The sequence below is a fragment of the Lygodium microphyllum genome, chromosome 25 (genome assembly GCF_053477565.2).
Source record: "Lygodium microphyllum isolate KBCC chromosome 25, Lygodium_microphyllum_v1.1.10, whole genome shotgun sequence".
NCBI classification, from domain to species: domain Eukaryota; kingdom Viridiplantae; phylum Streptophyta; class Polypodiopsida; order Schizaeales; family Lygodiaceae; genus Lygodium; species Lygodium microphyllum.
The window spans coordinates 107,040,686-107,065,886 of NC_141159.1; the positions used below are offsets into that span (position 1 = coordinate 107,040,686).

At 40.1% G+C, this 25,201-nt stretch overlaps 1 protein-coding gene across 2 annotated transcripts in view; it reads left to right on the top strand.

Annotated features, from left to right (window-relative positions):
• Positions 1–19,518, top strand: part of LOC148014593 (uncharacterized) — a 47,942-nt gene extending 28,424 nt beyond the window's left edge. Inside the window, exons 5-9 of one of the 2 annotated variants that reach the window (XM_087667075.1) lie at positions 17,536–17,676; positions 17,771–17,866; positions 18,381–18,443; positions 18,533–18,583; positions 18,717–19,517. In XM_087667075.1, the coding sequence (XP_087523201.1) occupies positions 17,536–17,676; positions 17,771–17,866; positions 18,381–18,443; positions 18,533–18,583; positions 18,717–18,881 (516 nt within the window). In that variant the 3' untranslated portion in view covers positions 18,882–19,517. Of the gene's footprint in view, positions 1–17,535; positions 17,677–17,770; positions 17,867–18,380; positions 18,584–18,716 lie in introns of both variants that reach the window. The other variant, XM_087667076.1, reaches the window with a different exon arrangement.
• The last annotated feature ends 5,683 nt before the right edge of the window (positions 19,519–25,201 follow it).

Consider the following 25,201-nt stretch of genomic DNA (forward strand, 5'->3'; position numbering starts at 1 on the left):
TGGCATGAAGTTATAGTTCTTGTGAACAGGATAGGCCATGATCACGATGGCACCCTGCATGTGTCGGTTGACCCTTAGGCTTTGCCAATTAGGGGAAGGGTTCGAATCAGACTGGTGGACATTAAACACGCAGCTTTAGCACGTACAAAAGCGGCCTCTTCCTTCATTCACACTGATACACTGACCCTCCCTTTTGATCAAGACATTGCCAATTCCTTTTTAATGTTGATGACTGCAATTTAAAGGTGATGACCAGCCTTTTGCACTGCTGACTTCATGCAAGGAAAGATCCCACTCTAATTATGCACTGTTGCTCTCTTACTCTGGTCAGATGTCTTCGAAAGCAATGCAAACCCGGTAAATTGCCCGTTTGGCATTCGCCTGATGCTCCTCATGTACGTCACGTTCTTATTCAACAGACAGCAGTCCACTACCCTATGGCACATGGCTTGACAATTGCAGATTATCTTTTGCTCTATTGTTTCTAATCAGCGCCCCCTTTCCTCCTTGCCTTTACGATTGCAGAAAGGGAAGGAAGAAGTACTGAACTGACTGAAGGAGCACAAAATTATGAGCCATGGACCTGCATAGAAGAAGCTGAGGCGGAGAGCCAGAATAATGAAAATCGCTGGGCTCTTCCGCCATGGCTGACAGAAGAACGTGAGGGAGAATATATTGTTCGTGCAGCCTTGGGAACCCCAGCAGCCACTTGTATAAAAGCAGAACTGATGGCTTAATAATCTTTGTAGTTATACTCTTGACCATCTGATGATGATAGCAATAATGATGATGATAGCGATGAGAATAGGGATAATGACGAAGGGGAAGAAGGAAGAGGTGGTGATGTAACTGCTTCCACCATAGCCAGCCACAATTGAGAGGAGAAAATAGCAACAAAACTAGAAGAGAAGGGAATGATGTTCTCTTTGTCCTCCCCAAAAATCACGTAGCTTTCTCTATGCGAGATGGCTAATATTAGCTTTGCTTTTACAAAGCTTTGCGACTTTTCTCCAATCTGGCCTCGCCCTCGTACAAAAATAGCATCGTCATCCGTCTATCAATCTGCCACCCAATGACTCAAGCAAACACCTTAGTCCTCCACCCTTGTAGCATGAGGTAGAGATTATCTTGATTCACAATACAATGTCCAATATAATAGCTTCAAAAATAATTGACATATGCTTGAAGACCAATGAATCATTATTTTGATTCCACTAGCTTGGTAAATCCCAGGAGTAGTCTTATAAATAGGTGTTTTTCTTGATCCCTACGACTTTCTTTGAGGATGAAACTCACTTGATGTTGATCTTCGCTTCTCTTCTCTCAGATTCTCTCAGAATGCTAACTCTAAGCACTATAATATCTTGCTATCCAAAGTTTCACTTCAAAGTAGGACAATTTAGTGAACTAGAAAAATCAAGCATTTGCCTCAATAAGAGTTTCTTCAAACATGTAGCAACCCGTGATATTAATGTTACCCTTGGAGCCATCATTGAACCATAAACATCGACCACCGTGGATGCTATTTGTATAGTTTGTGATTAATGTTTTCGTTTTGCATGTTGTTGACGAGGATGGATCAATGCTTGGCATGAAGATGAAGGTGGCTATTGCAATGTGCCCAAGGGGTTGTCTTCGTTTTCCTCTTCTTTCCATCTTAGCTAGTGGACATGTGAATAAATCACATGACAAACTATAGATCTCCATCTGCATATTCCCCTTGACCGCAAGCGAATATAAATTTTGTTTTGGATGGAACCAAGCAATCAATTTTTCGAACTGATAGTTCAAACTGAATGGCTAACAAAAAAGACACATACAATGAAAAACAAATTCCTAATGACAACTAATGAGTCCAAATTCCTAGCGAAAAACTCTGCTCTCAGGTTCGCATGCGCAGTGCCATGATATCGGCCTCCTCCAAACTTGCACATCCTCCGGATGGGCCACGGCTATCCATCCTCATCGCTGCCAAGCTCGACGGTCCATGCGATCTCCTTATCTTCTGCAAATCATTTGCAATATCGAGATCGTCATCTTCATCATCTCTTGCCTCACGTCTATCATAAAACTCATCATCCAACTCCTGAAGTGCATAGGCTGTATTATCTCTTCTCTTGAACATTTTGATTTTCTTTCTTGCAATCGGTATCCACAAGGCTGTACCATCAAGCTCTGCTAAGAAATAGGTAGCATTGTCATGGACATGCTGCACCAAATAAGGCCCAAACCATCATCTTGAAACCTTGGAATTTGTATCTATATAAATCCACAGCAAGGGGAAGAGTCACCATATCTATGTATTAGAGTCATCATATCTATTTATAGCACAGCTTGTTGGAGCAATTTATACCTCAGCTGTCGGATCATCTCTATTAGAGCTTGCAGGAGATGGGTTCTTGCACACCCCTAGAGATTTTACAGCACAGCTTGCTGAGCACTTTATTTCTCAGTTGCTATTTATTTCCCCTAGACATGCATCCATTGTTGGGAAACCCTTTACCCTTCACCCTTCACCCGTAGTTTGCGTTTTTGCGTTTTGTGTTTAGGGTTTGCAGTCCCAAAAAGGGCGCCATCCTAGCTTGACTGTGCCTATTTATAGGCCACTCTCTCATTCGTTCCTCACAGCTGATTCATTCAGTCCGTCACCTCTTCTCTCTAGCCTCTCCACTACCCTCACGCCCCTTCAGGAGGACATTGTGGTTCGTGGTTCGTGGTTGTCTTCATTATCTTCCTTGTGCTACGGCACCCTTGTTCGCTTGTATCACATTCACTCCATGATTTAGACCTTTATCATTCCATTCATTAGAGCCTCATATGCGTTTTTCTACTGGTTGCAATCTCTTACTGCTAATCGCATCCTCCTTCCACTGGCAGCTCACTTCCAGCCCTTCCACTGCCCTCCCATCCCTTGAGGTGGACATTGTGGTTCGTGCTTCATACTGCCCTTACACTCCTTGAGGCGGACATTGCGGTTCGTGGTTCATGGTGGTTGGCCTCTTTCTTCTTCAACAAGGCACACTGTTATTCATGGCTTCTTTACCAACAGAATGCCAGACTACTGGGTGCTCCTACTGTGGCATCACTGAACACACCACCGATGCTTGCTGACTTCGACCTTTTCTCCCCACCCCTCCAGAGTATATGCGTGCGTCTTCCACTAGGCACTCCTTGTGCCACCTCTCCTTTTTGGGCCGCAAAGATCGTTCTGCATCGGCTATCAGCGTACTATGCTCAAGGCAATAAGATACATCTGATGCGCACTAAGTCCTTTCGAGCACATGGAGGATCGATTGGCGATACGACCTCCTGAAGACCGCTGCAATGCCAGCGGCAGTCTTTTTCCAATAGTGGCTTCCACAACCTACGGATCTGCAGTCCGCTCTATCAAGAGATAGTGATTGTTTGATACCGTCTCCTCGTCAGTCTGTTCCTTCAAGAGACAGTGGCTGCTCGACTCCTTCCTCTTCTTCGGCTACCCAGTCTGCTCCATTGAGAAACAACGAGTATTGCCTACCTCTTGCTCGTTCTGAGCCCCACCCTTCCGCACCCTCGACTACTCAGGTTCGAGAGGCTACCTCTGGGAGCTATTCGGCACCCCAGATACCTTCTTTGGCCCGACCGGCGGCACTTCCTTCGTCATTAGACATTTTGGCGTTTGTGATCTATGAGTTTTGGGATTCCCTATCTACTTCAAAGGGGGATTTAAAGGGGAATGTTATTTCTTTGCCCTCAGAGGGGCCATCTACTTCTTCTTTGACTTCAGCGGGGGCCCCTCCACCTCCCACCTTAGAGGGGGAACCTACTCCACACAAAGTTCTTTACCCATCCTCTACTTTCTTGGGGTGGCTATCTTCGACCAGTCATCTCTTCTACTGATACCCAGGATCTTCAGGTACCACCTAGATCGGGACCTCAGAGGTCCAGCCGTGACTTGGTGACGAGGCCTTCATATTCCTTCTGCATGGATGCACGGAGCTAGTGGCTTCTCTCCCGAGGTTGAGTTTTGGGTTCTCCAGTTCACTCTGTCTACTGATCTTTATTGCCGGTTCCCTTTCCTGTGGAAATCTTGGATCTTAGGGGTTCTCTACATCTTCTTGCCTTGGTCACTTGGTCAGCTTGGAGCCACCTCCCGAGATCTAGTACAGGCATATCCTTATGGTTCTCGGCACCACACAAAGTCCGACATTCCTCCTATGCATTGCATGCTTTCATTATCTTTGTACTAGGGCACTTGGGCAAGTGAACATTTTTCCCACGAGAGACATTGTCCAAGTGGCACTTGCTGCATGAGTATTCTTTAGCATGTAGCATTTCATCTCCACCTCACTCTTCTCTTGTTTCCCTTTTTGGGCCTGAGAGGGGGTGTTGAGAAACCCTTCACCCGCAATTTGCATTTTTGCGTTTTTGCATTTTGCGTTTAGGGTTTACAGCCCCGAAAAGGGGCGCCATCTTAGACTGACCATGCCTATTTATAGGTCACTCTCTCATTCATTCCTCACGACTGATTCATTCAATACATCACCTCTTCTCTCCAGTCTCTCCACTACCCTCACTCCCCTTCAGGAGGACATTGCGGTTCGTGGTTTGTGGTTGTCTTCATCATCTTCCTTGTGCTATGACACTCTTGTTCCCTTGTATCACATTCACTCCATGATACAGATCTTCATCATTCCATTCATTAGAGTTTCTTCTCTCTTCTCTTCCCTTCTCCATGTTTGTCGAGTTCACTCTGTGTTCCTCCCCGCAAACCCTACTGTCTCGCTGGTATGTCATCTTTTGACACCCATTCCATCCCTCAAAGCAAGAATGTCCCACAAAATAGTTGGTATGACGAGAAGTGCAAGGAAACCCGTTGTTACACTAGCGGTGATTGATAGCAAGCCTCACTCACAACCCGATAACGAGACGTTAAGGAGTGCAGGTTAGGGTAATTGACTTTGTTCAGAAACAACACAAACACGAGAAATTCAAACTTATCGCAAACACCACACAAGTCATATACGAAACCTAATGCCACACAATGCCTCTTGTAGCTTAAACGTGTTTTAAATCAAGCCCAAAGTAGAGCATCAACAACATTTAAAAATGAAAATCTTGAGTTCAAAGAAATAATTTCTTCATACCTTGTAAACATTTGATATACCAAGCGCCATCTCGGCAATGACTAAAGCTCTCGCAAGGTTCAACGATATTCCACAAAAAAATCCATACTTGCATATGGGACCCTCCTCTCATAGGATATCAAATTGCACTCAAGGGGAAAGGCCCCTAGCTCTTTCTTCTGTCCTTCTTATATAGGTTTTGTGGATACACATGTTTGTGTTTTTCCAACATTTTTAATCATTTTTGCTTTCCAACGTTTAAGCTTTTCAAAAAGCTTAAACCCTCAAGTGTTTTGGAAAGAATAAAAAGCCCTTAAGGCTTTCTATAGCTTAACGTTAAGAACAAAAGCCTTTTAAGGCTTTATTGATCGAATCTTGCCACCTTGCGTTCCAGAAACCGTCGCATTGAAGCTTTGTGTCGCTAAATCAAATCAACTCTTCCCTCAATTTGTCGAGTTCACACTATTGCTATAGCACAGATGCATGCCAATTACGATTATTGCTACTTTTCGTTTGCATTTCAGAATATGCCATCATTTGCCTTTTAGAACACTCAACTCTCAAGCTGTTAAATCAGATTCCATTGTGCCGGCACATTGCCCTCGTCATACGCTGCCATGTCATCAATAATAGCAATCACCATCTTCTCCTGCTCGTTTAATGCTTTGAAGCTTTTTATTTATGCCATCGTGTCTTGTTCGTTGTTAGCCATGAATGCCGTCATGTGTTCACTGCTTTGTCATTTTGCGATGCCGTTGCCATTGTAAAGGCCATTATTACGCCGCCAACTTTGCTTCATCAAATAATACCCACTAGCCGCCATCTTTCCTTGTGAATTGATGGTGTTTCTTGCGATGCTTGCGTTTCAGCATGCCATTCTTCGATCATAGAATGATGTCAACAAATTTCTCTAAGAATGCCGCCATTCAGCTCATATTTAACGCCGTCATCTTGTGTTAACAGATTGTCGCCAATTAGGCGGTAATCAATGACAGCCGTCTCCTCAATATTCTTCTATCAAGGTGGTGCACCCATCGGATTGCTAGATCTCCGAACTCTATGATAAGCAATCACTCAAGTCAGTCGAGTTGACGTTGGAGTTTCCCAACCAATTCTTGGTGGAGCTTGAGAAGGGAAACTATCAGCCTTCAGCATTAAAATAGCTGCCACTTACTCATTGATTAATGCCACTGTCTTAGGTGGTCAAAGACACTATTGCCAATCATGCCTCTGATCCTTTCATGCCACCATATTGCCATTATTGCATGCGGTCATTCTTGTATTCGTAAGAACTCCTCCATATTTTAAAACCATCAAAGCCTCGGTAGGTTTTTTCTCCCCAACCTCACAATTGCTTCTTTAAAACTCTCACCCACTTTGTGGCTTTAGCTGCAATTTCCGATCTATGCCGGAGTAATATCCACTCAGCTTTAGAAGAAGCAACATTGTATTGGTATGCAGACTAGCTCCATCCATCATCCATGATAGTCCAAAGTTCATTGCCTTTGCTTCTTCCATTCCATTACTTGTTGTATCAAGCCCATCAGGCATTGAAGAATCTTTGCTTTTGAGTGACACCTTGTGCCAAAGAACCTCTCAACACTCATCAAGAAGAAATGTTGTACTCCGCTCCACCCACCTAAAATCTCATTGTCGCTCAAGAAAAATAATGGTCCTTAAGATGTTGACCAAGAAAACAATCCATCTCACAACTGGCGGCGTCCTTAACGACCCTCGAACTCACCCAACCACCTTATCTACTCACAATTGGCAGCGTCCTTAACGACCCTCGAACTCACCCAACCACCTTACCTACTCAATCAGAGGTTCATAACTTGGTAATGAACATCCCAACTCTTGTGTGTGCTCAATGAAAGGTACTTTGTCATGTGCGTGTGCAACTAAGATTTATTGTATATAGCTGCAGCGGGCCTCATGTCGTGCAAGTGCTCAATGATGGTGCAGAATGTGCATAAACCCAACCCATGGCATGAACGCATTTGATAAGAATAGGAGACGATCCTCGAGTGCAGTGCATCAAACAAGTGCAACGTGAAATGCTCGTGAATCCATAATCCCCGTGATGTGTAAAAGTCTTGGTAAGAAAAATCACATGCTCCACAATGTTCGGCAACTTGTGAACCCATAGTCCCCGTGATCTGTAAAAGTGTTCCGCAACTATTGGCAAACTTTAGCTTCAACTTGTCCAAGAAAATACCAAGCTCGACAAAGGTTATCAAGTTTCCATACTCAAAAAACAAAAAAATGACAGCAACAAATCCTAAGCTAGACAAATGCAAAAAATCCAAGTATGAAACAACAAAATAAACTGTCACACGAACAATTAAGCTAGCAAAAATAAAACCTAAGTACAGTTTGACTAGGGATTTTCAGTTTTCGCAAAAATGCTCGACATATTTAGCCCTCCCCCTAGTTTGCGAACATTCATGTGTAACAGTTTCTTCATAAAACGATGCAACATTTATGAGCCAATGAGAAATCAAATCCAGTGATCTATCCACAAGCTTCTCAACAAAGTTAAATGGCACATTTCTCTCAAACAACTCCTTTATAGGTAAACAAAACTCATCCATGAAATTCTCATCAAAATCACCAAAATTTTTCGATCTAAAATCTTTGAGACAATCTTCACCATCCAAGGAAAATACACCATAATCCAACATCTTCAAATCCATCAAATCCCAACCATAATCCAAAATTTTCAAATCCCACCTATCCTCGCTAGGAGAAAACATGTTACTTTTAGAGTCTCTAAGTAAAGTTTTGACCCTTTCTTTGTTGCCAAATTCAAATTCATCCATTGATTTATCTATGCAATCATGAACAACTTCTCCAAAAGATACTATGCAAGGATCTCCCAACTCAATCTCCAAATCAAACACAACATCAAAAAGAGTAAACTCCGGACTTGCAACACCATAAGAACCAAATACATCCACGCATGGGGTCACTCCAGGACACCCAACTACACCACTTAACTCATCAACAATACAAGACTCCATTGAGTTTCTCACATGCAAAGAGTGGTAAACACCTTTCATAGCATCCTTACAAGCAACCTCACAAGAAATTTCACAAGAAACTGAAGAAACTTCCATATCTACAACATCACAAAGAATATTTTTACAATGCAACAACTTCGGGTCAATAACCTTAACCAAAGACTCCTCAACTACCAAATCCCCAACTTCCTTCTTGCAAATATCTTCCAACTCCATTTCCTTGGTTTTAAACCTCTTCACTCTCAAATTTTCAATTCTTTTCAAAGCCTTACTCAAATTCTCTCTCACATGCTCATCAATGTCACTCTTAGGGTCTTCAAATCCCCAATTACAATCATCACAAACATCATCTAAAACTTTAGGAGAACTCAAAGAAACCACAAGACTATCAGATGAAGTTTTCTCTTCGACATTGTTGCCTAAATCAATCAAATAATCATCCACACAACTATCAAGGAGCAAGAGGTTAGATCTACTCAAAACATCAACAACACCACAATCAAAGCCTCTTCGGGGCTACCCAAACCATCACAAAAAAACTCACAAGACTCATCAAAGTCACAAACACCAGCACGAAAATCATCACAACAAGAGTCAGAACCTAAAACCTCAATACTTTCTTGATTACCAAACTCGCAACCATATTCCCAAGAAGTCTCAACAAACTCATCAGCCAACAAATTTGAACCGTCAACTTCATCTTGAAACCTTATAGTTTCTAAGCCCTCCCCCTCATGGTCTTCTAACAAACTAAAAAGTCCTCTTCAATTCTATCTTCGTCCCTTAAGCAATAAGATTCATCTGTACTATCTAGAGAAATGAGCTCACTCTCAATGTTGTCACAACTATCTTGAACATTCCCAAAACTATAAGAACTATCATTACGCATTTTCTCATCAGAAATATCAAAACTGTCTTGATTCTCATCCTCTCCCAAAGAACATGAAAACTCTTGGCTCTTAAAACAATCTGGTCTCTCCTTTTCTCCCTTAAGACCCAACATCTTCTCTAACTCATCTCTATTTATCGAAGACTTATCTTCATTGCCCTCAAGCTCCAAAATAATAGCAATCGATCCCTCCTCTTCAGACAAATCACTAATCAATGGACTGGAAGTGTCCATGATCAATGAATAGGAACTCACACTCCTAGATTCTTCACTTCAATCAGCGCTCCACCCATCCAAAATCTCACTGTTGCTCAAGAAAAATAATAGTCCTTAAGATTTTGACCAAGAAAACAACCCATCTCACAACTAGTGGCGTCCTTCATGACCCTCGAATTCACTCAATCACCTTACTCACTCAATCAGAGTTTCCTAACTTGGTAACGAACATCCCAACTCTTGTGTGTGCTCAATGAAAGGTGCTCTCTCATGTACGCGTGCAACTAAGATTTACTGCATATAGCTCCAACGGGTCTCATGCCGTGCAAGTGCTCAATGATGGTGCAAAATGTGCATAAACCCAACCCATGGCATGGAAGTATTTGATAAGAATAGGAGACGACCTCCGAGTACAGTGCATCAAACAAGTGCAATGTGAAATGCTCGTGAACCCATAATCCCCGTGATGTGCAAAAGTCTCGGTAAGAAAACTCACATGTTTCCAATGTTCAGCAACTATTGGCAAACTTTAGCTCCTATCCAAAAAAATACCAAACTCGACCAAGGCTATTAAGTTTCCACTCTCAAAAAACAAAAAAATGATAGAAACAAATCCTAAGCTAGACAAACTCAGAAAATCCAAGTACAAAACAATAAAAAAAATTGTCATGCGAATCCAGTTAGGTAGTAAAAATCAAATCTAACTACAGTTTGACTAGGCGTTTTTAGTTTTAACTTTTTGCAAAAATGCTTGACATCCTCTTTGTCTTCAACAAGGTGAAGCATGAGAGATCTACACACACAGCTAAACACGCTCGATCTTTTGCTGCCTAGCACAGTAGAAGAAGAGGGCATTTCTATTCAGATTGGAGCACGAGTTTTACTAGATACTCTTGGGACAAGGTAGCAAGGATGAGTGGAAGACATTCCAAGAGCCCCAAGCGCATATACCCATCACCTCCCTAGACACGTGGACAGTGGCATGTATATGCTATTTCACTATATTAGGTACATGGGTAGTCCTCGTTGCCCAGACCCATGCCATCTACCTTCTTCAGCATAGAGAGGGTTTGTGACGCCATTGATAGACTCTAGAATGGCTGGCCCAAGACTGTGATGGACTAGTAGCAAAGCACCTATCACATGCCAGAGATATCACCAGTACCATTGGAGTGAAATAGGGATGCCCACTCTCACCTACTCTGTTTGGCCTTTATACTGATGAGATATCATACTAAATTAATGGAGCTGGAAGAGGAAGGTAGCGTAGGGGTGGGGGCATGGATACCCATATTATTGTATGCTGATGACATAGACCTAATCTCTAGTACGCTGGAGGGATTGCAGTGCCACCTAGATGCAATACAGGCCTTTTGTTAGGATAAGGATCTCATAGTGAACCTTGGGAAAACCAAGGTTATAACTTAAGGTATTTAACACTTTCTCCCAGTGGATTCAATGATCAGTATGCCATTTCACATATGGAGAGGAGATAGTGGAGGTGGTCCAAAGATATGTTTACTTGGGGATTACATTTTTAGGTTTGAGATTCACTTTGAGGAGAGCAACAAAGGATAGATTGACACAAGGCTATGTAGCTCTAGGGTCGATAAAGAGCAAGTGTGCAAGCATACAATTTCAAGAGCCTTGGATGAAGCTTTGGCTCTTTGATACTTTGGTCACACAAGCATTTCTGTATGGGGCCCCCCATATGGGGATTGAGCCTTCACCACATGAGGAGAGCCAAACTAGATCAACCACTACCCAGGGGGGAGGAGATATATGAGGAGTGGGAGCAGATGGAGAGACCCCTAGTACCGATGATTTCATGGATGATTGGGAGTAAGGCTAAAGCTCTCTGTGTCACATGAGATTATCAAAGGAGAGATGGGAGCACCATCCATAGTGGTAGAGGTCCTTTTCTAGATAGTGACTTTCTTGCATAGGCTCTCGACTTTGCCTAGATAGAGATACTCTTGGCTTGCACTAGAGTTGTCTAGACAGCTAGCATTATAGGGGAATATTGTGTATTGGTATGCTTGGATAGAGGCATGGTTATGACTATATGGATTACACATGGATCACCTCCCATCACTTCAGTAGAGCTTGGATTGCCCTTACTTGGAGCTCAGTTGAGAGGAGCTGAACTGCATCATTAGAATGTAGATTATTTAGTTACTTAGCTAGAATAGGATTGACACCTATTGAAGTTATAGGGACGAAGATGGCTTTCTACTGGAAGCATCTTCTACACATATCCTTGATGGCTCTGTTGTCCACCTGAGATATATGGATGCACACTTGCCTCATGGTGTATGATACGCCATTGAACAGCCCCATACATCCTCACACCAGCTTCGGATCGAGATAGGTAGGTACAATGCAGACTCTCTCTCCTTGGAGATGAAGATTTGCGAGCTCTGTCAGCTCGAGCTAGAGACGGAGCACTACTTATGCAGATGCCCAATGTAGTATGAGATCCGAGGGTACTTCCATCGCTTATTCAAAAAGGGATTTGGGCTAGTATCCAGTGTGATGAATTTCTCGAGCTCTTTTTACTGGAGCCAAGATATGGAGTCGCACCCCAGTGCACACTCATGGAGTTCTGTAGAGTATTGACTACTTCCTTCATTGCAGAGCCCTTATTAGACTGATTGGTGGCCTAGGGTAGTTAGGGACGATTTGTTCAATTTGTCCAGTCGGTGGACTTAGTATGGTACTGAACGTACACAAAAAAATATCAGATAAAATTTGTTGTTTCATAAGGTCATTAAAAAGGACATAGAAATTTAAGGGTTATGCTAATAAATATTACTTGTTTTAACATGAGAGTAGCTATCCATGAGATAGAGTGTTACAAGGCATTATCCATCCAATAGTAATACATTTTACAAACCACAAATTTCTTTGCTTTAATTTTCAACAATGAGTCATGAAAATGATGAGAGATTCAGACAAAATGTAAATCCAAGACACGAGTCACAAGTAATTTCCAATTTCATTTATAAGATTGAAAACATGTATAGTGAATAAATAAAAAAAAGAGCTAGCTATAATGAATCATGATGGACCATGATTCATAGATCATGGTGTGGCAAGTGACAAGTGTCAAGTGGCAAGTACAGAAAGTAGTAAATACAAAAAGAAAGTGAAAGCTAAGACTCATTACTCAAGGTAAGATGTGTGTAATGCAAAGGCTTCATGAAGAGACTTAGGCATTATGATAGGGGTAAAGAATATAGAGATATAGGTAGAGGTACGGGAAGGGAAAGAAGAGGAGGTAAAGAAAGGGAAAATAGAATTAGAGCTACATAGGAGATGAAACATGAGAAAGAGGATGTAGAGGTGTTAGTGAGGATAAAGAGGAAAAGGATAAAGCCAAAAACCGGAATTTTAAAAACACCACCTTCCAAAAAAAAAAGGGGGAACGAAAACTCAATGGATTGTATACATCTGACCGGATTGCACGGAGTGTGCTATATTGATCCGTTCGTGGAATGCAATTCTACGGTGGCCCCACCACGGGGGACCACCATAGACACAACCACAAAGAGATGCAGAGCTCGTTGCCCACACCTAGCTAGTCCACACTCTCGTAGGAGGCATCATTTATAGATACGCTTGACGCATATACCCAACAATGACAAGTCATGTCATCAATGGAGACAACAAAGTACAAGTATCGTTCGATGGATTTGACATGTATGGATCCACAAACATTACTATACACAAGCTGTAATTTCTTATCACCACACATAGATCCATCTTCAAGAAATGAAGCACAATACACTTTGCCAAGTACACAACTTTCGTATATATTGTGAGTAGGTGCTTTCAACAACAGGAGATCAATCACGATATATTTTCTTCTTAGGCGAAGCAAACTGCCATAGTTAAGATGACCAAACTGAGCATGCCATAACTCAATGTCATCCACAGTGGTGCCATCAACCTGTAATACATCCTCTGATGCTGTCCTCTCACATAAATCAAGCTGATAGAGTCCATTATACAATGTACTAGTAACAATGAGGCCATCCCCATCACTATAGTCATAGACACTATATCGATCCATGTGAAATTTAACCACAAAACTAGTATATGCAATGGTTGAAACAGAAAGCAAGTTTTTCTTTATGCCTGGCACATATTAGACCTTTTTAAGCATGATAATTTTTCCATCTATTGTAACAATGGGAATTTGACCAATACCTTGAATTGCATATGAAGCATTGTTTGCACATACAATGGATCCCCCTTTTGTACATTCGCATATGATACAAACAAGTCATGAAAGGACGTTATGTACTTGGAAGCTTCGTTGTCAAAATACCATGTACTACAAATTTTATCCACTGAAAGACCATGTTCATGTGTAGAGGGATCATACGAGCAATGCACAACAAAAGCATAAGACTGCAAGCTTGCTAAATGTCCTTACTTATGCTTGATTGTCCATACTTATGTTAGAGTGATTCTCCCTTGATTGCTCTTCTTGCAATAACAATGACACCGACGTATCAAATGTGTATGCCTTGGCATCTACTTTTGCAAGTAAGCTAAGTGTAGTGGCAAAACTCTGATAAGTATCAAGTAGACCCGCCAAGACTGTAGATACAAGAGAGGCATCGATAATCATTTCATCATATTTGGCATTTGCAAGTTGCTGTCTGATGTCCTTGACATGTGTAATGTATGCATCCATAGAATCACCCTCCGTCATGTACTTCATCTCAAGCTACTTGCGCAAATAGGCTACACAAGCCTCATTGTGCACCTGATACAACAATGCAAGCTTATCCCAAGCATCCTTGGCTGTTGTGCATGATCGAATATGCGGGATAACTTGTCTCTTGCATGAGAGTGCAATCAAAGCATGTGCTTGGGCATCACGCCCATCCCATCTCAATTGATTTGCAGTGGGAGGTGCAGGAGCAGCTGAGAGCAGAGTTCCACTAGTGACAATGGACGAGCTAGAAGAACTTGTAGCATTTTGTGTAGGCAAGCTGCAGGCCTGACCTTTGAACCACATACATAATCCCAAAGTTGCTTGGCAACAAGAGCATGCTTCATCATGTCTGCCCACACGGGATAATTAGTGCCATTCAATTTATCAGAGTCTCCAAACATATTGAGCAAATCATTTTGCCCTTCCATTGCTTGCTGAAAATTTCTGGTTTTTGTGACTAGTTGCTATCCAAAGTGCAAATGCAAGGGTAGCACAAAAATAAAGCAAGAACAAGGCCAAAAGACTTAAATTTTTTTGCAAAATTGATGTTGATGAGGAAGAATTGGCATTGAAATGGCTCCAATATGTGTGAATGTTGATGTAGAAGGTGTAATTGGCCTCAATGTCGATGAATTCGGGGAAGTCTCACAAAAGCCCCAAATTTAGTTTCTGAAATTTGGTGAAATTTGAGCTCGAATGTGAAAAGCCCCAAAATTTTGGCCTGTAATCGAGCAATTTTTGAGCACTGAATGAAAATTCCCAAAATATTGGTGAAATTTGGGGTTTTTAGGCAAAAGCCCCATACTTTTTGAAGAAATTTGGGGGAAATTGATGTCTGTTTCAAAAATCCCCAAATTTTATGCCTACTAAGAGGGCTGCACACAAACAATGTTTAAACTTGGTCAACACAGAGTATCAAAGGTTATCATGTATCATTAACATTATAATGTCAAAGAGAAGCAAATGTTGACGAATCGGGCCTGCATGATATGGCGAGCTGTTGAGGCCTGTCAAGGGGCAGCAAGACAAGGAACATGCTGTTGGAGTTGAAGCGCAGTTGTCGTGTCAGTGCAAACTGATGAAGTGCGAACTGTCAGGGAATGTGCAGGCAGCCATATTGTAAAACGGGCTGTTGGGGCAGCTTTCGAGGCAGTCCGTGCAGGCTGGATCTGTTGTGTTTGGTGCAGGCTGTCAGCATGCAAGGCAGGACTGTCGACTACTGACGTGGGAGAACCAAGGCGTGTGCTAACCGTAACCGTCCAGGGCTGAGATGGACAGATTTGACCTGGCGATATGGCACAAGCTGTTGGGACAGGCAGGTACATGGCAGTTTGAGCAGGACAGACTTCGAGTTGATGCAGGCTGAGCAGTCAGGTGGCTGGAATAGCAACCAGTATACGAGCTGAGCACAAGGTTCAATGGTGACGGTTGAGAGGAGGTATGCTTTGATATCACTGTTAGGTTAGCGTTCAGCAGCACTTGCGCACACAGATGCACTCGCAATGAAGAAGTGAACAGCAAGAGAGAAGAGAGTGCTGAAATGGCACATCCACTATGTGAATAATGTGAAAGTACAATCCCTAAGGTACTAAGTACCACACCCATTGACGGGTGTTCACATAGGGAAAAAACCACTTCTACAGCTAGAAGGTCAAAAGTGCCTGTGGATAAGGGAGCGTTCCCACCAGAACTTAGGAGGAACATGATAAGTGTAATTGTTTGGATTCGTGGCCTTTCTTTCAATTTCAAAGGGGATTCCTAGGATTGTGAGGAGCTCTTTCAGGGTTTTCCATCCTCCATCCTCACTGTGTGTTTACATCATGCAATAACTTCTTTCTTTCATCTTTGAACCATCCGTCTTTGCCTCATATACCCATCCCTTGCCCTTTGGTCTTTGATCTCCATCATTCGCAAGAGTGCACTATGATGCCTTCGATAGCTCCTTGATTTTGTCATCTAGTCAGGCCAATGATTTGGCTTATCCATTCCCAACTAGTTACCTTCTATGTGACCCTTTTTTAGGCCTCTCCACTTTCATTGGCATGTCGAGGCCACCCGCTTCCTTAGGTTTTCCCCTATAGAGAGGGTCATACTACTTGGCTGGACCTTTTCTTCAATGGACTATCTTCCGGTCTTCCATCAAATCTTTTGCTATCCTCACAAGCTTTCTTTGGAGGTTCTTCTTTGTATTGGAGTTCCTCTTCTACGAGTTGTTGCCCTCTGGTGTTCCATCTTTTCTGCTTCTTTCTCCTTCAGCTACGTCCCCAACCTGAGAGGGGATTTTTTGCAGATATGCTTTTTGTTTTGTCTCTCATGTGTCCATCTCTAGTTGTAAGCCTACACAAGAGTTTGGCATTAACATTTTGAGCTCTAGTACTATATGTGTCCATCACTCTTTTGTTGGTCTCAGCAGCCTTCACTCTAGACATATCAGATGGGATTAGGGTTTCTTCGAGCAACACATTGCATTGCAATCGTGTTGGATGGCACATTTCAGTCCCCGACAGACAAACTTCAGTAGGGGAAATATTCCCTGGGCAGGGTGGACTTGCAGTCGGCAGCATTGCACGGAGGGTGGCACATCATTCAAGTAGTCAGCCCATTTGGGGCTGGCCGGCAGGTCAGCTGAATAAGGGCACCAGGCCATCCAGTTGGTCTCCCTTTCACATATATAGGTGGCTGCCCATGTGCGCCTCCTATCCTCCTCTTCTCCTTGCTGTTCATGGTCATCCTGCTGTAGCAGATCTCCTCCTCCAACTGTCATCATCTCCTCTCCTCATTGAGATCTTCTCAGATCACATTCAGATCCTCTCTCTCCTGCTTGTAGTCTGTTGCCCTAACTTATGTGGTTCAGCCACACGTGCAGGGGTGGTCATTCTATTCAGCCTTCAGTTTTGTTCCTTCATTTTAATTGCTTTCATTCTTCTCTGTGTATTTGCTTGTATTTTGAAGAGTATGTGAGAGGCAAGGGCTTCAACAGCGAAGAAGAGAAATGTTATTTGCTGCATCAGGTAGCAGGGTAGTCAAAGTTACAACTTACAACATTCATTTAAGATTCATCTCTTGATACACAAATTACTAATTTGCTATAAAAGCATCTAGCGATATGAGCACTCATAAAATATTTTGTGAAAGAGAGCCTACAACATAACACATACTAGATGAATCTTGAAGAGTCATTTTCCAGAAACTGTAACACCATGACAGAGTCTTGGTGTTTCATATCCTCCCATGTTGCAACACGAATTAATGCCACTAAAGAACTTCCCATGTTGCAACAGGAATTAATGCCACTATAGAACTTCCTGTATCATACGAAACTGCGGCTCCCCTGGCTTATCATGGCAAAATACTGCACCCAGTCCTCGTTAAGGCATGCATCATGGCAGGGGAGCTTTAGAAGAATGCTTGTTCTTGCAAACTTAAAAGGGCCATCTGGAAAAATGATCTTTGCTGTTGATGGATGCTCACAATTTATTCTTCATTAAAACTGTAAAGTTGCAGGTTTAACAAAAAATAAAATAAATATTTTGCAATTCCTGCATCTCCTAATGAAGTTAAATTTTGTAGCAGTTTCCCAGCACTGAAGATACTCCATGCAGAATGGTTGCATATGATATTGTGGGGTCAAGGACAGTGTCCTTCCACTATTGCACAGTTTTCCCCTTCGACTGTGCCACAAAACTAGTGACTTTGATTAAAGAATATGCACAGGTAAGTTTGCACAATGCTAATGTCTCTGTCTTCAAATGATCTGTGAATCACTGATGTTACTCTGGCCAAGTTTCATAAAAAAGCATCATCACAGGGAGCTAATGATTTTCTCTATGGAGTCCCAACGGGTGGCTTGTCTGAGAAGCACGACACCTTGGAGGATTGTGCAAGGAAGGAGCTTTCAGAGGAGGTTTAATTTCAGCTTTCTCACAGTTGATGTTGGCATGCAGTTCTGTAGCTTGGTTACTTTTCTATGCAGCATACTTTGCCCAAGTAGGGAATGTTTAAATGTCTTTGTTTTAGTCTCACATTTGTAGTGTAAAAAACCATCAGCATTAGAAACTTTCCTAATTATTCAATGTATGGCCATTCATATTGCTGAGAGCAAGGGCGTGAAGTTAAGGTGTGCATCTCAAGGTGTGAAGTTTTAACCGTACACTTAAGTATCTAAACAGCTATTGCTGTATCTAAACAAGAGATTGCGCAAAAGCACTCTTTCATGACATTGTTTGAATATGTGGTTTACAGCCATAAGCAGGAAGATCATTGTAGCATTAGCTTGCAATAATACTGCAAAGCTAGAGGCCGTTTCGTGTGATTTACATGAGGTGTGCAACAGGAGGGTTCTGATTGGTGGGTCATATATTTATCTGAAGTGATCTGATATTTCTGTGTCGTGACTTTTTTTGAATGAGAAAATTCAGGTGCATTTGCAAGGGGGCAGAATGGCCAAACTCATTCCTGATGGACATCCAGGAATTTTGGAGGTGCCGTACGTTCACTGTCAGAAAAACAATCCTACACCAGCACATCACACCACTGGATTTACAAATTTGAAATTGCATGATGTGTGCAGGTGAAATGGTGTCGAAATAGATTCACTCCTTTCATAGTTTTGGATCCAGTGGTGCGCACTTTCAATCTTGTGCTGTCCATCAGTGTCTCAGATTTGTGTGAATCGCAGCTTTTTGATTTCCTTGCATAGCTTCGACTTACTTGTTGTCAATCATCATCCAACACATGGTGTATGGATTTGGCAGAAGGATCCAACTCCACTGCCTAAAGACCCTGAGGAGATGATCGAGGTGGTCAAGGTTGACGTGCAGACTCTTAAGAGCATCATGTACAGTGGCAACATGATGTTGCCTTCCATAGTGACATGCAATATAGCCCTGCATTACCTACAGGAGAACAACATTCTCTAAATTATTATACCCATCAATGGGTGCATGCCCACCACTGCCTACAAGTAGTGAGCGACCTTTCATATGGGCTTGCAGTGACTACAGAACCCAACATTCTTTCCATCGCCTATGGATATATTTACTGGCATGTAAGAAGAGACACTCGGCTGCATATTCTTTGAGGCAGGCGAGCAATTGTGGTTCTACTAATTGTTTAAACGTGATTGCATACTAAAAGGTGAGGGGTGTAGCCACGAAACAATTGTGTATGGATGGAATATCGAGGCTTACATCTGTACTCCGGAGTCAATGTGGTGCCCAAAACTTTGATCATCAGCTACATAAATCATGCAATGGATATATACTTTGCATCCTTTTCCTCATGTGCTCTCATTTGACATTTTCACATCCTCATTGGTTGAATGCCTATTACAAAGCAGTACTCATATTCCATCTCACAAACTGACTTGGCCACCCAAACTGTATGAACAATTGCCTCAGAAGCCACCTTCGCCACCTAATAAGTCGTCTCAATACACCAAGCAGGTCGATAAGCTAGCATGCTTTAGCATAATCAATCACCAATATTAACAAAGGATTCCATTATTGGCTAGTGGATCAAAATATAAAAGTGCCCAGTTCTTTATAAATAAAGAAAAACCTTATTCTTTTACATCATACACTGAACCTTCATATTTTCTTTGGTCTTTAACTCATTACTCTTGGGTAAAAGTCAAATAGTTTTTTTTGTGTGAATAGGATCAAGTTTTTTTGAAGGTTTAATGAGAGAATGCAAGAAGAAAGTCATCTTAATGTTTTTGGAATAATTGATGGAAGGGTTTAATGAAAGAATGCAAGGAGGACATCATCTTTTTATCCAACAAATTTAAGTAGATTAATGATTCAAGTAAGTAATACTAACCAAGCTTTCAAATCAAAAAAATCAAGCTTCTTTAAAAACAACTTCCGTCCTTGGATCATTGTTTTTGAGAAAAAGTGTTTTTCAACTTTCTACGGGAGTTTATGCTAACCTGGATAGTTTTGAGAATATAGTTGTGTACCACAATTGATTGAACAATCACAATTACATGAGATACCAATGGCATTTAAAGGAGTTATTGTCACATGGTTTACATAACAATCAATATCATTATGTTAAATATGACTTATATTAAATTATACTCAATTAAGGATTTTGCACAACAAAAGATAATAAAAAATGTTATAAGTTGAACCCACATTACAACAATTAAATAATGAATAATAGCAAGCAAATAGAAAATGAAGCTATAGCTCAATGGAAGTTCTATGACAATTATGCGCAATTAATTATTGTTTAGAGTTGATCTTGCAATGTCTAGAGCTATGAAATTATATTTTTTGTGGCCACACCTATGGCCTAGTATTATACATCATGTCTAAGACTAAGTTCCCAAAACATTGAGCGTGGTTGCTCAAACTTCACAATGGGTATTAAATAATGTATTGAGTGAGTACATACTTGATGTCAAATTCCTATAAAAACAATTATAAAAGCCCACACCTATGAACAAAGATATCCACAATACTTGATCACATACAAATCTACCTCAAAGAGGTGGTCTAAAGTATCCAAGATCCCTTATTTGTAATATGTTAACATATATAGCAAAGAATGAAAATCAAAGTGATAAAGAGCAATGGGCTTTCAAATACAACTACCATTCTAGGAGAGGTATCAAAAAACAAATGATTGAGTGCTTAGTGGAGGCAAATCACTCTCAAATCCAAGCATTTTTAATATCATAAAACAACTGACCCATATGTTCAATAAAACTTGAGGTCTAATGACATACATTGACAACATTAATTGATATAGGGATTGCTTTCTTTTTTATTAGGAAAGGACTGACCCAAAAAGTAAATTTAGAAGTTAAAAAGCACAAAAAATTGTAGGATTATTTCTAGACAATAAGCATTTATACACAACAAAAATTGTAACACTAAATTTCAATGTACAAGATACTAGTTATTTTCATGAGCGTTCTGTGGGCTTATTAGATATGTATAGTGAATTGTGATTGATTTGATAAATTCAAAGGAAAAATGGACTTACAAAGATAAAAAGCTTTAGCGTTCAAGATGAAAGTGGATGCAGATCCATAAAAAAAGAAGAAACTTAATTGCATGAACTCTTATAGATCCTTCATGTTAGTAAAATATATCATTGCTCTAATTAAGAAACACCACAAAGTACCTCTCTCTACCTTGCCTTCCATAACTACTATCCTAAGAGAATATTGTATTAACACATGAAAACACATGCAAATTAAGATAGCACAATGATGACATTTAAAAATATTTAGGAGAATATCCTTTTTACATTGCTGATCATTCCTCAAACAAAACAACTCCATGTGACGGATACCCCATGCATACAATTGTAACAACCTTAATATTTACGTTAAAAGGAGAGAGAGAGAGAGAGAGAGAGAGAGAGAGAGAGAGAGAGAGAGAGAGAGAGAGAGAGAGAGAGAATAAACCGAAGAAGATAGATTGAAGAGAGGGAGTGAGAGAAGAGAGAAGATAGAGTGAGAAGAGAGGGGAATAGAGAGAAAGATAGTGCTTGGACTATCCTTTCTCCTATCCAAAGTACTCCCTTGCTTTGCTAAGATTACGTATCTCATTTTACCTCGCTCAGTCTTCCTTCAAAGATATATGGGTTGGAGACACTCCAAGGGTTTAAGAAGAGAAGTGTTGCATTAGTAAATGAAGTCCCATCTGCACCAACTTCTATTCACGTGCCTTTTGATAGATTTAAAATGCCTTTGCTCAAGTGAAATAATTGATTGATTGAATGATAAGTTTACATCTAGTAGACTATTGTTGCTACTTGTGACAATAAAGGGTAAAAAATAGTTTCTATTCATCCTTGACATTCCTTCACACGTTTAAAAAGAAATTACAACTTATAATGTCCTTAGAATATGAAAAATGATTTGTCCGTTAGAAACTAATCTTGATTATCCTTTAAAGGATGGAACTACTAGGAGTAAAGATAGATGTCTTGCTCATGCATATTAAATTGTTACATGCTAACGTATTATATCATCTATTAAGAGAAAAGCTTACGACCTTTGAAAAATATAAGGAGGGTTGAGAAGTATTGTAGCCTAAACATTAGGGGTACTATTATATATCACTCCATATGATTGCATTTTAGGATAAATAAGTCCTGAATTGTATCTTCTCTTGTGGGATATTCAAAAGAAAATGTTTTAATTTCAACGAGATGTCTTAAGAAATGCTTGTTTCTTGGAAAAGAGATGATTTTCTAATTGAAAATAGCACGATTACCTTATTTGTGGGCTTTGGAAACAGAAATATTGTGCTCATATGGGTAGATCCTTGGATATACCCTAGGTATCCTCTAAGGCTGGCGGGCAAAGCCACTCACCAAGGGATTGGATCCCTTAACTTTGAATAAAAATGTTGTTTTCATGCTAAGAGGGCTAATAGAGTAGCATTTGCAACCCATATGTAAATATTTTTCCAAAAGTCTTTCATGTCTTTGGATGCATAGAAGAGATGCTAAAGTACATCATGTCCTTTTGCATAAGTACATAAAGATGGCATTTCCTTGAAGTTCTCAATCCTCTCTTTAGTGGCACTTTATCAAGGATTATCCTCCAAAAGAAAAATATTTAGCTCATTGAAAGGGGTAGACCATAGACTTCCACACTCTAAAAGTGCAAAAACTTCCAATACCTCTTTTTACCGTGAGGGAATCTAGGTCTACAAGCTCTAGTAAGTCCATAGTTTCATGTACCAATCATAAATATGCTTTTTAAAACCATCCTCTTTTTCTAAGAAAAAAGAGGTTTACCAACCCTATTGGTTTACCAACCCTATTAACCCGAAACTTCCTAAGATGCTCTTTACATGGCACAACTTATTTCCTTTTGTAATACCCGATACATCCACTAGATTTCTTATTTAAGTGATATCAAACTTTGATTATACTCTATGTACAAAGCAAAATATCATCTAGACCCCACCACTTGACTTGTCAAAACATCTCTTGATCCCCATTCAAGAGATGCACTTTGAAGAGCTTTGGATTATGATTAATGGGTAAGGATTCATTAAAAACTACACCATTAGTTTATTTTCATTTTAAAAAAATTCACTTCTTCAATATATTGCTCTTTTCTACAGAGGATATCATAGAATACTAGACCATGTAACATTTAGAGATTGTGCTACAATAGAGTATCAAAGTTTGATTTTGCAACCATTTTGAAAAAAATTGACTTCCCAATCAAACCATTCTATTAACCCAATAGATGACTTAGCTTGATAGACCCATTATCTCCAAATGATAGCCCCTGTGGCTAATTCTCAATCAACCTTCTTGAACAAAGTGAAGCAAACCCTTTTAGCCTTCCCTCATCATAATATTTCAACTCATAGATTACCATACTTCCTTGGGGAACTAGTCCCGGGCCAAGAAATATAGTACTTGAGCCTTTATCACCAAAATTCCAAGGAAAGTAGTTCCTCAATGTTGTCCCAACAAGCTTTATTGAAACACAAAAGAAAGGTAACAAAGACTAAAGGTGTTAAAGATATTCTTAATGACATCTAGCTTATAAAAAAAACTTAAGACATGTATTAGAAGATTTCTAAATTTTATGCTTATCCATTCGTATGTCCACCGATAGCATTGCTGGATATTGATTGGTACCCCTAGTGGACCTAATGGACAACATGGATAATTGAAGATAGTTCCCTATTTAGTCCCAAGTTTGCAATCTTATATGGTTGCTGATTCCAATACAATCAAATCAACTCGATTTTTTAAAGTGCTTATAATAGAATCAAATGATCTTCAAACTCTCCAGGAATTAAACAAGAAAGTTCTTATAGGCTAGTGGAATTGTTGCTCGCAAACATTAGAGTGAAAACTTAAGCCATCTTGAAGTGATAAATGTTTAATATGGCCATCATGTATCCTTTATTCTATGCTTGTAAGCAAAGGTTCTATAACCACAAACAAAGTTCTTAGACAACATGAATAACTAAAGATTTCCATCTCGATAAATGTTTAATATGGCCTTCATATATCCTCCATTCTATGTTTGTAAAAGCAAAGGTTCTATTACCATGAAAAGAGTTCTTAGACAACATGGATAACTAAATATTTCCCTAGTTAAATCCCAAATTTGCAATCCAATGTGCTTGCTTATTCATATACATACAAATCAAACAAATTTTTTGGGTGTTTATAATAGAACCACCATATTTGTAAGCTCTCTTAAAGTTAATTAACAAAGCTCCACTAGTGGAAAAATTTTCAACAAAAATTGGAGTGGAAAATCTAGAGGCATTTGAGAATGATAAACATTTAATTTGGTTTTCCTTTATCCTCCTTTTTATCTTTGTAAGCAAAAGTTCTATTTCCATAAAGAAATTTTTTGTGAGATTTTCTATGAAGAACTGATACCTAAGAGGCATGAGATCACCCCATTGTCTAATGGACATAGTATTCTACTAAACTAGAAATTAGTTTATTCAATTACAAAAGTGAAAATTCACATATTCCATATATTGCTATTTTCCACAAAGCATATAATAGAATATTAGACCATGCAACATTAGGATGTTGGCCTACAACAAAGTCTTAATGTTTGATTTTGCAACCATTTGAAAATAAGTTGCCCTGCCAATCAAAATCATGTCATCAACCCAATCGACAATTTAGCTTGATAGACCCAATAGATTAAAATGATAACTCATCACTCAACCTTCTCATACAAAGTGAAGCAAAGCCTTCTAGCCTTCCCTTGTACAATTCAAATAATAGATTACAATACTTCCTTGGGGAGGTAATCTTGGGCCAAGCAATGGAGTGCCTTGAACCTTTATCACCAAAACTCCAATGAAAGATTCATCAAGGTGGTCCCAAAAAGATTCATTGAAAGGCAAAAGAAAGGCAACAAAGACTAAAGTTTTTAAAGATATTCTTGATGACAATGAGCTTATCAACAAAACTTAAAATACATAGTAGACCATTTCTAAATTTTACGTTAGTTTATTCATAGATCCACCAAAAGCATTGCTTGATATTGATTCTTCTAATGGACCTAGTGGAAAACATGGATAATTGAAGATAGTTCCAGGGTCCAAAATTCGCAATTCATTATGGCTGTTAATTCCAATATGAAAAAATCAACTCAATTTTTTCACTCCTATATAACTAGAAGATCTCAGAACTCTTCAATAGTTAGTCAACAAAGTTCCTCTCACCTAGTGCCATTGTTATCAACAAGAATTGGGGTGAAAAATATCGAACCATTTCA